This window comes from Ananas comosus, linkage group 16, assembly GCF_001540865.1.
Source record: "Ananas comosus cultivar F153 linkage group 16, ASM154086v1, whole genome shotgun sequence".
Classification (NCBI taxonomy): Eukaryota; Viridiplantae; Streptophyta; class Magnoliopsida; order Poales; family Bromeliaceae; genus Ananas; species Ananas comosus.
Window position 1 is genome coordinate 10,690,326 of NC_033636.1, and position 14,311 is coordinate 10,704,636.

The 14,311-nt window shown below is 38.6% G+C and overlaps 3 protein-coding genes across 5 annotated transcripts; 1 reads left to right on the forward strand and 2 right to left on the reverse strand.

The window, feature by feature from the left end:
• On the forward strand, nt 1,205-4,584 carry LOC109722131 (cytokinin dehydrogenase 6-like). Its single transcript, XM_020250017.1, has 5 exons — nt 1,205-1,796; nt 2,542-2,669; nt 2,779-3,045; nt 3,662-3,927; nt 4,142-4,584. Exons 1-5 carry the CDS (start codon nt 1,205-1,207, stop codon nt 4,575-4,577), a joined length of 1,689 nt encoding a protein of 562 aa, XP_020105606.1. The 3' UTR covers nt 4,578-4,584.
• LOC109722427 (nucleosome assembly protein 1;2-like) lies at nt 4,877-9,254 on the reverse strand. Its single transcript, XM_020250491.1, has 11 exons — nt 9,086-9,254; nt 8,951-8,994; nt 8,765-8,860; nt 7,600-7,692; nt 7,124-7,214; nt 6,978-7,042; nt 6,703-6,887; nt 6,428-6,605; nt 6,293-6,336; nt 5,888-6,098; nt 4,877-5,315 (listed from the first exon to the last, which is right to left on the reverse strand). The coding sequence occupies exons 1-11, from the start codon at nt 9,150-9,152 to the stop codon at nt 5,244-5,246; spliced, it is 1,146 nt and encodes a 381-aa protein (XP_020106080.1). The 5' UTR covers nt 9,153-9,254; the 3' UTR covers nt 4,877-5,243.
• LOC109722426 lies at nt 9,912-14,253 on the reverse strand. 3 transcript variants are annotated; one of them, XM_020250489.1, is made up of 11 exons: nt 14,023-14,253; nt 13,871-13,930; nt 13,744-13,795; nt 13,503-13,576; nt 13,290-13,420; nt 13,133-13,193; nt 12,676-13,040; nt 11,461-12,576; nt 10,861-10,980; nt 10,562-10,730; nt 9,912-10,434 (listed from the first exon to the last, which is right to left on the reverse strand). In XM_020250489.1, the coding sequence occupies exons 1-10, from the start codon at nt 14,045-14,047 to the stop codon at nt 10,671-10,673; spliced, it is 2,064 nt and encodes a 687-aa protein (XP_020106078.1). In that variant the 5' UTR covers nt 14,048-14,253; the 3' UTR covers nt 9,912-10,434; nt 10,562-10,670. The 3 variants fall into 3 exon arrangements, with proteins under 3 accessions (XP_020106078.1, XP_020106079.1, XP_020106077.1); XM_020250490.1 differs by having other exon boundaries at nt 12,676-13,016; nt 14,023-14,252; XM_020250488.1 differs by having other exon boundaries at nt 12,676-13,016; nt 13,100-13,193; nt 14,023-14,252.

The window sequence follows — 14,311 nt, forward strand, 5'->3', positions numbered from 1 at the left end:
AAGGAATGATATAAGACTAGTGTGATTAATTTGATATTCCGATGGATGCATATATGTGTAAGATTTACGCCTACTTTTGGGTGTAGAGATAACAGTAATCTAATAAAAATATTTATTTTTTAAATAGATAATTATAATTTGAATATATTCTACTTATAATCTCTCAATATAAATAAAAAAACAAAAGCTTTGAACTCATTCCCACGATCTTGCTCCGAATTGTTGTATTTAGCCTGTTTCATTAATGAATCCAATTCCATCGCAACAAAACTGATTCTATTAATTAATAGCACCAGCACAACATCCTTTTTAGGCATATATAGTTATTTTTAAGTAACAAACGACGTAAAAATTATATTAAAATATTATTTTCTGATGGCTTAAGCATATATAATTATTTTAACGCGCAAAGAAAAAAAAGTTGCATGTAAAACATAATTATATATTGTCTTGTCCTTATTTATGAAGGTTTAATTAACCACCTCAATCTTGTCTTTGAGACCACAAGACAAAAGGAAACAAAACACAACACCCCACTAACCAGCAACTTGGATTTCCTCTTCAGCCCTAAAGATCTCCTTACCATATATATTAATTATTGCTCTCCTTAATTAATGCCCTTTAAATAATAATAATAATAATAACAACATTTATAGAGTAAACAATAGGAAACAAAGTAAACAATTAATAGAATACTGCAAGAAGTTTTCAAAATGAGCCTTTACATTATATTGTTTTATGAGAGAGAGAGATAGCAAGCTATCTAAAAACTGGCTTAGCCGTCTATTAAATTCTTAGGCAACTGCACTAAATACAGTTGGTGAGACTTTATATATTGTTGATGTATCATTTAATATATATGACTTGGATAATTGAACTAGCATCACTCTTAAAAGTTCATACATGTTCCTCAGCACATAATGTGCAAATCTGAATTTTTATTTATCTTATCTAACTTGGAGCTATAATTCTAGAAAACATGTTACTATTTCTTTGTGAGGTACCACACTAGCTAGCATTTGCCTAACCAACAAATAACATCACTACTAGTATATATACACTCCCAACCATGAACCATATACCCATCCATCCTACTTCACTCTTTTAATTACACTTCTCTCTCTCTCTCTCTCTCTAGATCTATAACATGTTCATTTCCTCTCTTAGAACAAGCTCTATCTCATCCTTCCTCATAGTAGTGTTTATGGTCACCAGCCTAATCTCCATAATAGGCCATGACAACCCCTGGCCGAGAACACTGTCCCAAGATCTGCAGACTCTGGACCTGTCGGCCCGAATTCGGGTCGATCCCCTGGCGCTCGACGCAGTCTCCACCGACTTTGGCCGGCTCACCCGTGCACCAGCCCCCTCCGCCGTCCTCCACCCTTCGTGCCCCCGCGACATCGCCGCGCTGGTCCGCTTCTCCTACGCGTCGCGCCGGCCCTTCACGATCGCGCCGCGCGGCCAGGGGCACTCCGTCCGAGGCCAGGCCCTCGCGCCACGTGGTGTGGTGGTGGACATGTCATCCATGAGAGGAGGAGGAGGAGGAGGAGGAGGTGGTGGTCATGAGGCGAGGGTTAGTGTTCAAGTGTCGGGGCGTTACGTGGACGTTGGGGGGGAGCAGCTGTGGGTCGACGTGCTGAGTGAGACTTTGAGATTCGGGCTGGCGCCGCGGTCGTGGACGGATTACTTGTATCTGACCGTTGGCGGGACTCTCTCGAACGCAGGGATTAGTGGCCAAGCGTTCATGCATGGCCCGCAGATATCTAACGTCTATGAATTGGACGTTATTGCCGGTACGCACGTTATATATATATATATATATATATAACAGTTACTTATAACGTATTTATATACATACTACACATTGATATTTTTTTTATTCTTGGCTTTATATATATATATATATATATATATATATATATATATATATATATATATATATATATATAACAGTAATAATATGCTATCTATAATATGTTGTGTGATTAAAACACTTATGTGTTGAGCATAATCGATGTTAGGATATAAATCTCAGTCCCATATATAATATGGGTGAATTTATATAATGTTAAAAAAAAAAAAATTGGTAGATTGGTTTTAAAGAGCCACCTGTTTTTTGATTCTCGGATTTTACTCTCAAGTACTTTAAGGTTTGTGCGGAGTGAAATCTACCAGTAGAGAGAAAGGTACGTTCAGAATAACCTGCAGTTTGATATATAGAAAGATTTATTGACGAATATGTACGAGATTTTCATCTAGAACAATGCAGATTTCAAGTTTTCTTAAGACATATAATGAAAAAATTCATAAATGAGAGAGAGAGAGAGAGAGAGATCGCATATATCCCTGGACAATATATATACACAAACACGTACTTGAAAATAAGTGTGACATGTATTTTAAAGTTGATTTTAGTGTGACATATAAAGTATGTATAAGGTCGAATTAGTGGTATTAACATTAGTTAATTTGCATAAGCATATGATAGTATTCCAATTAGATTGAGATGTGCTCTCACCCTATATTACTGTGAAACAGGGACTGGCGAGAGTGTAACGTGTTCGGAGAACAACGAACCGGACCTATTTTTTGCTGTTCTAGGTGGCCTGGGCCAATTTGGAATCATCACAAGGGCTCGGATTGCGTTAGAGAATGCACCTCAAATGGTAGTTTGTAAAATTCGAGTTATATATAGCCAAAAGAGTAGAGAGGATGATCACTATATATGCATGAATCATCTTATCTTATCTTAATCATTATAGATTAATGTTGTAGGTGAGGTGGGTGCGGCTTATATACACCGATGTTGCGATATTTACATCGGATCAAGAGCGTTTGATTTCACTGGATAGAAAAGAGAGGTTTAACTACGTGGAAGGGTCGGTATTACTTGGCCACAATCTAAAGAACAATTGGAGGTCTTCATTTTTCTCAAGGGAGGTTCTTGAGAGGATAACTAGATTATCATCTCAGCATGGTGTGCTATACTGCTTGGAAGGAGCCAAGTATTATGACCATGGCATGGCTTCTCAGGTAGATCAGGTAAGTTAATGTCTTGTACTTATGCTTAATTGATTCCATATCCACAATAACAAAGAGCAGAACAATTAATGAAGTGATTTTTTAATTTCTTTCATTTAAGTGATTACTAATAACCATCCAATATAATGCAAGGAAATACTAATGTCCTAGCCATAAACAACATTACGCTAGCACACGCTTTTGGAGTTGCCCTTTCTACAGTAGGAAACAACAGTTAGACAACTGGCTAACAAATAAAGCTTTGATGCTTTCATTGTGGCAATAAAATATTAGACTATTAAGGCGTGCCAATCAAAGCTTCTAGAATAGCTCCTCTACAACGAAAGACAAAAACCGTGCATTCGACGGATAAGATTCTTGCTGCATGTACTATGTCAGAAAGTTGTAATGATCAACATTGAACCCCAAAAGATAGGAGTTTGATTTGAAACTTTCCATATTTGCTGCAAAAGGCTGTGCACGGAAAATAAAAAATTAATAATGCTTTTCCAAATAGCTGCACTCTACGAGCTTGAGCCCAGTCAAACAGACCCATAAAGTTGAACCTTGTCGTACAATAACCATTATGTTCGATCTAATCATTTGATTAGCAGTTTGATCTTACTTATTTGTATAGGAACTGGAGTCCATTCTACAAGAGTTGAGATTCTTGCCAGGGCTCGCACTTCAGAACGATGTCGCCTACCCGCATTTCCTCAACAGAGTACGCAAAGACGAGTTGAAGCTCCGGCCGATGGGTCTATGGGATGTCCCCCACCCATGGCTCAGCATCTTCATTCCCAGGTCTCGGATTATAGAATTCGATCAAGGAGTTTTTAAGCACATTCTCAAGAACAAGGGGTCCATTGGTCCAGTTCTAATCTACCCCATGAACAAGATCAAGTATGCCTATATATCTACATATATATATATGTGTTATGTAAAACATGTATAGTTTTTAGTGATGTATTTTTTTATGGTTCGAACAAGGTTTTACCGCTTTTAACCATTTTCTATCGAAATGGATTAAGAATTGGCTGGTGCTTTAATTATGCCGACCAAATTAGCTCGTTAACTGGGTTTTGCAAAACTGGTTACTACAAATCATTGGATGCAGGTGGGATGAGAGAACATCTGCGGTGATACCCGACGAGGACATCTTCTACTCCGTAGGGCTGTTGCGGTCCGCGGTGAATGGAACAGAGTACTTGGAGGAGCAGAACAAAGAGATACTGCGTTTCTGTGACCAGCTTGGGATAGGCTATAAGCAGTACTTACCTCATTATACAAGCCATGGAGATTGGATGAAGCACTTTGGTCCCAAATGGGATATGTTTGTTCAAAGGAAAAGGAGGTATGATCCGAAGCTGCTGTTGTCACCGGGCCAGCGAATATTCGATTCCTATTTGTCTCACAAATCCCTGGCGAATTTTAGTAACTCGGATGAGTCGGATCAAGGTGATGACAAATCCACGGCGAATTTTAGAAACTCGGATGAGTGGGATCAAGGTGATGACCACAAGGAGCAAATCAAATCCGCATCCTCAAGATGACTCTGTAATTTTTTGCAGGATTGTATTTCTCAGTTCCCTTCATATTGCATATAAGATACGTGAGTGAATGGAGTTTAGACCTGTACATACATCAACAAGAAGTAACTGAAAAAGTAGAGTAAAATTACCTTTCCCGTGTATTCTTCTCAACATCAAATCATTCCACAGAAAATTTAGAACATCAAATAGCCTTCCACTGATCCCTCAGAGGAAGACACAAAAAAAGAGAGCTGATCATATTAAACCTATATGACAACCAAATTGCTTTTACCCATCCATACGTAATTAAGATCTCAAGCTAAAATAGAAATTCTCACATAATCCCTCTTAAGAACTGGTAATAATATTCAAATAAGTAAGCAAAATTGGTAGTATAAGGGGAATGATAACAGAATGACAAGAAGCATTCACAACGCAGAAAGCACACAATGACAGTCTGCAAGCTATTCTTCACATAAACTATAAAACGGAAACAATAAAAAATAAAAATAAGTTAAAAAAAATCCCACAAATACGCCGAAATAAATAAACAGGGCACCACCAGGACAACCAACCACGACTACTAGACCAATTCCTTCATAAAATGAGAATCAGAATAGAATTCAGTCGATAACTCATTCAAGCGCACCAATTACTCTTGGAAGCGGGATCCGTATACGAGATGTTCTACTGTTGCTGGCATTCAGCAGGCCGCTCCACCTGCTTCCCTTCGCCTCCTTTAGGAGCTACCCCACTCTTCTGCGATCCAGAGAAAAGAAGTAGCATAATCAGTATAGACTAACCATAGCAAGGTGTTCGACTAAATGTTATCTTGTAAGCAAATTTTCTACCGGGATATTACAAACATGAACATGAATTGGATTAACTACAAACTTTGACCTTGAAATTCGGCCCAGAACATAATCATATCTATCTGGAGATTCAATTCTAGCAATTTAATCTCTGCAGTATGTCCTATGTAAAAATAAGTTCTTCTGCTTGTCCAGCGCCTAAAAAAGATGCCATGACAGCATCATCGCTAGAGTTTGCTGGAATAATAGTTTTTGAAATTGCAGCTGATGTGGTATTTCTTCCGGAAGGTACAGTAACAGAAGAATGCGAGAAATTGCTAATGAAACCGGCAAAAAATTCATCACACAAAACAAACTCTAATGACTAGATCATTGAAGTAAAGAAAAAATGACTAGATCATTGAAGTAAAGAAAAAAAAAAAATCAATGGACATGATTGAAATCGCGACCAAATTTCACAGGTTAAATTGTAAATAACCCAATAATTTTTCTCAGGTAAGGACTCTGCCATTCACATACCTTCTTCCTAATTTTGCTTTTCTCCTTCTCATCTTCCCCATCATCCTCATCTTCATCTTCGTCCTCATCCTCTTCCTCTTCATCTTCTTCATCTTCATCGTCCTCATCATCTTCATCATCCTCCTCTATGGCCTCGAATTCTTCCCCTTGGGCGGCCTCTCCTGTGAACCATGAGACAGCATGTGGAATGATCTTGTCTCTTATAGTTGACCTACAGATATGAATACTGGTGAGTTAGTATAATATCCAAAAGCATCTGCAATATGGATAACAACATGGAACCAACAACTTTCACTTAAGTTTCTTCAAAGAATATTCAAGCAAATAAAAACCAACGTTCCAGTTTACTATGAATAATCCTTCAACAAAGCATGAGACAAAATATTATCCGAGAAAAGAATTTACCCAATATCATAGTCCTGCTCCATCTGGTTTTGCAATTGCTCAGCCTGTCCAATAAATGGTTAAAAGAAAATATTTGTAAATAAGCAATTATGTTTCTTTAATATTTTGTTATATAGTAGCATGAAGTTGGCTTACAGTATCCTCATCGATTTCTTCTTCATCATCAGGGACTTGAGGAGGACTGAAGAAGTTAAAAAAGCTCTCACAGTTTTCAGTTTTCGTGATAGGCTTGGTGTTCTTCGATCCCTTCTTCGGCTTCTTTTTTAGAATCTTTTGAGTCAAGCATTTACCAGGAAACCACTCAATTTCGGTGCTGAAAACAAATTGCAGCATCAACATCCGAATTTTCTCAAAAAGATAAAAGAGTAGCACATGGCTGTAATGCAATAGCAGACGGAAAAGACATTTACCCAATAGCTTTCTCCAGAATCGGCTCATCCTCGTCAATCATGTGATATGTTTTTGTCAACACGGTATTCTTGAAATAGGGGTTTTCGTCGAAGAAAAATTCCAGCTTGAAACCCTTTGGACTATCCATCCTACACCATTTGATATCCTTAAGATATTGTAGAGCTCCTTCATCACGCTCCTGGATCTGAATCCAAGGAAAGAGTAATTGTTAAATTATATCTGCTATATCATGTTTCAAGCACTATCAAACTCAACAAAAATGCCCTCTCTTTACCTCCTCAGCGAGAACTTCATTAGTCTTCATTGCAGTAAGCCAGAAATTAGGCACACCTTTAACATCTGCAAGAAAGCGACATAAGAATCAGAAAAAGTGTAACCCACTTCTTTTTTTAAAGAAAAGAAGTATGTTTATCTAACAACCTTCAGTGGTTTTATCCTCCGCAGGGGTTTCATCAGTGCCTCCTTTCACGACTCCTTCAACTTCAACCAGACCATTCACAATTTCATAACGCTGGAAATTTTCATTTTAACAAAAAAAAAGACAATTACAACTATGTTATCATCAATGCTTATGCACAGAATAAGCTGATATTAGATCTGCAGTTAAAGACAACAAGTATAACATCGGAGTTTATAACAGCTGCATAGGCTCCCACATCAAATTCACATAGTGGGCACTGATGGCAAACAGTTCAGCAGCAAGCGTAACCTTTGAAAATGAATATTATGCACAGACAAGTGAAAAAAAAAGATGTTGCACAATGATTCTTTATTAACGTTTTATAAAAGACAACTACTCTAAAGTTGAACGAACCAACCTATTTAAGATTATATTATAATACTACAAAAATCAGTTTATAATCTTAACAAACAATAAATAAATAAAAAAAATGTACCTTGGTGTAGAGTGGCTCGTATAGCTTCTGATACTTAGCTTCAAGTGCAGCTCTTTCCTCAAAAAATTTTGCCTCCAGCTCGTCATGTTGGGTCTGAAAGGGGCAGAACAAATCAACAAATACACGATTATCCAGATATAAGTACACAAATATGATTTAAATAGTTTTACATATATTATCCGCAGAAATTTGACTTAGAAATTATCCACCGAAAAAAAAGAATGAACAAGAAGCATCATTGCATCCTACGCCATCTTACTTTACTCAGACAGACAATGAATTCTTTCGATTAAGATTCACATCGAAAAGGAAATAATAAATCATCATAGAGATAATAAGCATATAACCTGTCTTGCTAAACCAAGGGAGAAGAAAAGAAGAAAAAAAAAATATCTAGTTCATATTGAACTATTCAAGTTTGCCGCAGGCTTGAGGCAAGCAAAAATAGTCATAGTACAGCTCAGCATGTTAAACTTGTTAAGCACATTAACATGCCAAAAATCCCAAGCGGAGCCGTGTCAATTGAATATCTCAGGTTTATAGAGGGGATGATACTCTTTGTTCCAAAAATTAAGCACCAGAAGACGACATTAGCAAATCATGCTAGTATGGTAAGCACTGGCTTCCATACCAGCAAAACAAATTTACATCTTTGAAACTAATTGCTTAAAAGAAACAGGGCCTGAAGTTGGAGTCAGAAGTAAAATGGAGGCATGACAACGACACTTTTGTTCCCTATCCGGACAAACTCAAACCAATCCTCATCCCCAGTAGTTAGTAAGCTTTCGGTTGCAGAATACTATACTCAGATCCCACAATTGCTTGCCACATCGAAAAGGCATAAGACAACCTTATACGTGACTATTACAGATTTGATAAGCAGATCATGTTATCAATTGAACTGACGAACAATTTCAGATCCTCATTACCTCAGGAAACGACTTAAAATCAATTGCATGATTATGCTTAACACTAACTGCTACTACAGCATTCAAACAGAACACCTTACTCCCACAATAGATAAGTCGCCGGTAGAAGTATTCACTAATCATAGTTGTTTCTTTTGCCGTCATATCTAAAACCCTTCCGAAATCCATTACATACACAATTCCACGAAAACATTCAGGAAAAGGAAAAGGCAGGGTGAAAAGGAAAGAGGCGAGACCTGGATCTCCCTTAGGAACTCAACACGCTTCCGGACCTTCGGGGTGAGGTTCTCGAGCACATCCACGTGTTGCCCCGCCAATCCCTGCAACTTATTCTACAACCCACACACGAATCAGATCAGAACAAGCCGCGGAACACGAATCCAAACACGAAATACTCGCATCACGGAAGTAAAAAAAGGCACCTTGAGAGCATTGACGAGACCCTCCCGATCTTCCGCGCTCAGAGCTGCATCAAAACAACTTCAAATCGTGAGCACAAAAGCGGAATTGGGAAGTAACAGGGAGATCGGAGAGGGAGAGAGGGCAGAGAGAGAGACCAGAGGTGGCGGCGGGGAGAGAAGCGGCGAGATCGGAGAGGTTGAGATCGCCCTTGTTGTCGCTCATGGTGGTGGCGCGAGACGAGGGAGAGGAGAGCTCCAAAAACCCTAGAACGGAGAGAGATGGGGGGGATAGGGAAAAGAGGGAGGGGGAAGGGTTGGATGAGGGATATTTATAGGCGGGAGACGTGGAGGGAGAGAGCGTGAGATTCGGAGGTCTACTCGTTGTCGACTCGATCTTTGAAAGCGGCGCGGTTGGATTGCGTCGAGTCGAACTCGGTAACCGGCAATTGATATCGTCACCCTTTTCTTTCTACAAAACGCACGCACTCGGAGAGATAACCAGGAACAACTGGTCTACCACGTCAGCCGGCGCGGCGGATTAGATTTAAATAAAACCAAATATTAAATGCATTAGACATATTATTATGTTCCATTAAAATTTACAATTCTATATAATTCATTCATATTATGTTTACTAAATTATTACAGTTATTAAATCGGATTCGAGTTGATAATTTAGACCAATAGATCAGATTAGATCATATAGATTACATTAATAAATATAAATGTTGCGTTTTTTATATATATAATTGTTGCTTTTTTAACATTTATACATTTTGTCATCAACATTCTACAAATTACCTTACTCACGGTTAATTTCATTTAAGTGCAAAAATCGAATCATCATTGTCGCTTGTTATTAACAAAGTTGACAAGTAAGGTGATAGAAAAGATAATAACTTCTCTTTTTTGCCACTTCTAATTTTTTTAAAAAAAGGAGAGAGAGTAAATTATCATCTCTAGAAATAGATTAGACATTGTGTAACAAATTTCGCTCCCAATCGGACTTGAGAGTCAAGCAAAAGCTCCACCCAATGCAGAAGTTCTAATGACAATAATATAGCAAATCGTTAATTTGTACAAGGATTTTTAAACAGTTGCTAACATCCCACAAGATGTAGAAAAGAAATTCCAACCAAATAGCAACTCTAATTGCTCTCTCAGAACTGATTTTAATATCCTTAGCACAAGAATACTAACTTTGAGGACTTTGGCTATATCACATATCTTGAGGAGAACAACTTGGGTGGAGAAACTTACTAACAACTTGAGTATATCTGTAATAGATCAGAAACAAGTTAATAGAAGTGTAAAATCTTCACTAGCCTGTTGGGTTCAGCTGTCGTATTGCAGCAACAATGCCGTACACACCAACGCAATAATTATCACAACAGCATCAAAACAGAGCCAAGTACATTAATCGCAAGGTCTTCGACTATGATGCTATTATCTGATTGTAGAGAGATCACAGAAAAGGATAGACTAGAGCTATGACTGTTACATACCTGCAATGAGATTGGAAACACAAGAAAAGCTACATTAACTTTTCATTAAAAAATATATATGTTACTAGTTAAATCAAAATATTAGAAGATCAATTGTTGTGCATTACAGCCTGTTTCTGTTGTTTACCTCTTTATGCGACTTGTAATAGATTATTATTGAGCAGACCCTTCTAGCAGCAAAACTTTAACAAAGTTCAGCAAGCTTTTAGCTCATACTGTAATGAACATGATGATTTTCATCTGGCACTCATTAATATTGTCCCACAGGCCACCACCATGAGGACAAGTTGCATTCCCTGCAAAAGAATTAAAAATAAAAAAACAAAAATTAAGGTTGAGCAAGAAGGGCAGAATTTCCCGGTCAAGATATTTGCTCGACGATAGAGAATAGAGATTCTTCTCTGAATATCAAGAAGAGGAAATCACCTGTCCAATTAACCATCCATGGAACATTGAAAATCCTGCATCATCATCCATGTCTTCACCACTGCTCGAAATATTCTCACCTCTTTTAACATCATCAAATGCATCAGCTGGCATCTTTTGCTGCACAAAAATCATGTTGGTTACACAGAGATGTGCATCATAGAAATTTGGAGTAAAACAAATGAAATATTAAAGAAGACAGAAGCTCTATTTCTGAAAGAGAATAAATTTTAAGAATTCTCCTTGTTATGATCAGGATGTCCCACTCAAGCATGTAAAAAGCTATGTCGCTGATACTCATCGCAAGATGCAAAATAAATGGACAAAGAATTCACATAAAAGTCCATAGAATAGATAAGCTAGCATGAGGGAAATAGTACAGGATAAGTTCAAAAAGGTATACTAACTGTTCACTTTGTAAAGATGAATGAAATTTCACATTTATTGAATAAAATATTCAATAGAACTGAAACAAATCTACAAATAAATTTCCAGAATAAACGGTGACATTTCCCACTACAACCGAAAAATAGAGGCAACAATAAATCAAAAAATGGCAAATAAGGAAAGGTACACCACGCTAGGAGAAGGAATCTGAACCTTGTTGTTAGCTTCTGCTATAAATTTGCTCTGGTCCATTCGAGGTGTATATGTGCATAAACTACAGTTCCGAAGAAGAAGATCTCTTAATTGCCCATGCCTGGTAGTAATGCATACATGGCGAGGTATCCAGAGACCAAGCATTTCAAAACAACAACTTGTATTGTTCAACTGGATTAGTTTCGCAATATCATGTGAAACTCCAAAATTCATTGGCTTGATGTAGTGACTTCCAGAGCATGTAGAGTTAAATCCTTGCACATCACCAAAGAAAAACTCATCAATCACTTCCCTTGACGGTTGTGCTTCCTCTTGAGAGCGATACTTTTCGATTGTATCCTCATTTTTATTCACAATCTCAAGATTTGCCTCCTTAGAATGATGAAAGTGTTTACTGTCGATATTTAGATTGCCATTCCCATCCAAGTTTCTGGAACCCAAACCTAAATTCTCCAGTTCTGTGCTACCTTCAGAAGAAGCAGCCACCTCACCTGAAGACTGAGAGCCAGTATTTGCATCGTGACCATCATATCCCTTTGGGAGGGAAATTAAGGAATTTTCCTTCCCTAATGCTTTTTGAATGGAGAATTTCACTGGACCTTCACTACCTGCAATGCTGACTAAGTTTCCCCTACCAACACTTCTAGCAGGTGCACCTAGACTAGGCACTTCTTCAGGCTCTATTACTTTTGACCTGGTTTCAAAATCTCTAGCATCTCCACCTAGACTAAGCACTTCCTCAGGCTCGATTACTTTTGACCTGGTTTCAAAATCTTTAGCATCTCCACCTAGACTAAGTACTTCTTCAGGCTCGATTACTTTTGATCTGGTCTCAATATCTTTAGATTCAGAAGACAGCAATACACCTAATTTGGTTTTCTCCTCATGTGCATGAAAATCCTTGTACACAGACTCGGTGAAATTGTCTTGCATTTCCAAAGAAAGTGATTCTGAAAATGTGGGATTTTGTTGCACATTGATCTCTGACAGCATACCCGAAGAAAATGACTTTGACATTGTCTGTTGAGGCTCCTTTTCTTCGGTATTGCCAATAGCAAAGGCCATCCTTTTTAAGGAACCTTCAGACTTTATCTTGGTAAATTGAGGCCTGGTTTCCTGCATTTCATTCATGTTTGTTAGAATTTCGAACCCCAAGCAACAAATGGTCACAAAAGCCCAAGCTAAGAACATATCCTAAGAAGAGAAGATAAAGACCTGCGGGAGACCGCTTTCAAAGGCACTTATCATTTTCCTCACAGTGCTATTTGAACTTCTGTCTGGAGAACTTTCTCTCGTTGTTTTGCAAGAGAGATCTTTCAACCCAGAAGAGCTTTCAGTAGCACTCCTTGTCATTAAGATTTCCGAATTCTCTATTAGAGGATCTGGACATCTTTTAGCAGAATCATTCCTCTCTTGAACACCATCTAATGGCAAGAATTTCTCAACTGTAGCTGCAGTTGTGGCAGTCGAGGTTTCATTGGCCTTTGGGACCAGGACTTCAGAACACTCTTGGACTTCTTGGGATGATAAAGCATTTGATGAATTTCCATATTCACCTGTAAGCATGGAGTTTCTTATTTCTGCCCCACGACATATAGACGACACAAAGAATAAATTCTAAAGTGTTATAATTTACAACCTAACTGAGAATACAGAATCGCCGCTCCTGTACCTGAAGCGGTGTTATTGCCACCCTTGAGCGTCTCCTCCCATTTCCTTTTTATGGAGTTTCTCTATATTAAGCAGATCAACTATAATCACACAACCTCTCGCAATAAGAGTTTCTAATCATTATTTCAGGAAAATGAAGCAGAAAAGCACCGCATTACCATGTCCTGTATCCTCTTGCGTTCTTCTTCGCTAAGTAAGAACTGCAGCCTCAAGAGGACATTCCCTCCACCTTCGAGAGGAAGCGTAACATCCCAGTTTCCTTTTTCAACAACCAGCATCGTGTTCAGTTCTGTTACAAAATCAAAGCCTCCACATTTATTTGATGTAGGATTTAAATGAAAGCAAACAATCGAATTCAACACAGTAAATACCTTTCTCGGATATTATATTCGCCTCTCCGTTGCATAGCATCACTACCAGCTTCTCTCTGAGCGACGAAACTGGGCTGGATACCGATAATCAGTAAGAAGATGAAAAGCGAGGACCTTTGGTAGTGTGTAGCCACTACACTTTACTTTTTTAAACTTGGGGCAATTATTGATGTGAAATCCGTTTTCATTTGCTATTTTAACCAACTATTTATGAGAAAATATACTGAAAAATACGGCTCACAATGAGAAATCCGCCATTCCTGCGCTTCCATACTCTTTCCTCCCCATAGCAACTGTAACACGAATCACAAGTACATCCAATCAACAACCTCAAAGAATCCAAAAGGGGGGAACAAAGAGTTACTTACCCTTCAAATAGAGAGAAGCCGCACTCGAAGTGGGCGGAGGGAGATCGCTGCACTCGAGAACTGTGAGGTATCAAGTGTTAGGGTTTACACGGAGAGCTACGAAGAAGCAATTGACGAGGAAGAAGAGGAGGAGGGAGGGGGTAGAATCGCACCTGCGACATGGATGCGCCCCGGCATTTGAGCTCGATTCAGATGTTACCGATCAGAGGAGGACGCAGCCGCTTCTTTTCCTCCTCCTCCTCCTCCTCCTTCGTCTTCGTCTTCGTTTTCGTTTGTGACAGGATAGGATCGGATCGAGGAGTGGTACTTTGTGGCATTTCGGTTTAAGGAATTTTGTCTCGAAGCTGATAGAGAGAGACGGAGGAGGAGGAGGAGGAGGGAGCGCCACGGTAACGGCTAGTGGATGGATAATGGACGCTGAGATTTGTGGCTGTGGTTATT

Excerpts from the sequence above, each read along its gene's own strand:
- LOC109722131 (XM_020250017.1), top strand. The coding sequence starts at position 1,205 with ATGGTCACCAGCCTAATCTCCATAATAGGCCATGACAACCCCTGGCCG. Across the intron at positions 1,797-2,541 it reads TGAATTGGACGTTATTGCCG|GGACTGGCGAGAGTGTAACG; the intron begins GTACGCACGTTA and ends ACTGTGAAACAG. Across the intron at positions 3,928-4,141 it reads TACCCCATGAACAAGATCAA|GTGGGATGAGAGAACATCTG; the intron begins GTATGCCTATAT and ends CATTGGATGCAG.
- LOC109722427 (XM_020250491.1), bottom strand. The coding sequence starts at position 9,152 with ATGAGCGACAACAAGGGCGATCTCAACCTCTCCGATCTCGCCGCTTCT. Across the intron at positions 7,043-7,123 it reads GGAGGATAAAACCACTGAAG|ATGTTAAAGGTGTGCCTAAT; the intron begins GTTGTTAGATAA and ends GCTTTCTTGCAG. Across the intron at positions 5,316-5,887 it reads AAAGCAAAATTAGGAAGAAG|AAGAGTGGGGTAGCTCCTAA; the intron begins GTATGTGAATGG and ends TCTGGATCGCAG.
- LOC109722426 (XM_020250488.1), bottom strand. The coding sequence starts at position 14,047 with ATGCCGGGGCGCATCCATGTCGCAG. Across the intron at positions 13,931-14,022 it reads GGGGCGCATCCATGTCGCAG|TTCTCGAGTGCAGCGATCTC; the intron begins GTGCGATTCTAC and ends GATACCTCACAG. Across the intron at positions 13,796-13,870 it reads GGCTTCTCTCTATTTGAAGG|TTGCTATGGGGAGGAAAGAG; the intron begins GTAAGTAACTCT and ends TTCGTGTTACAG.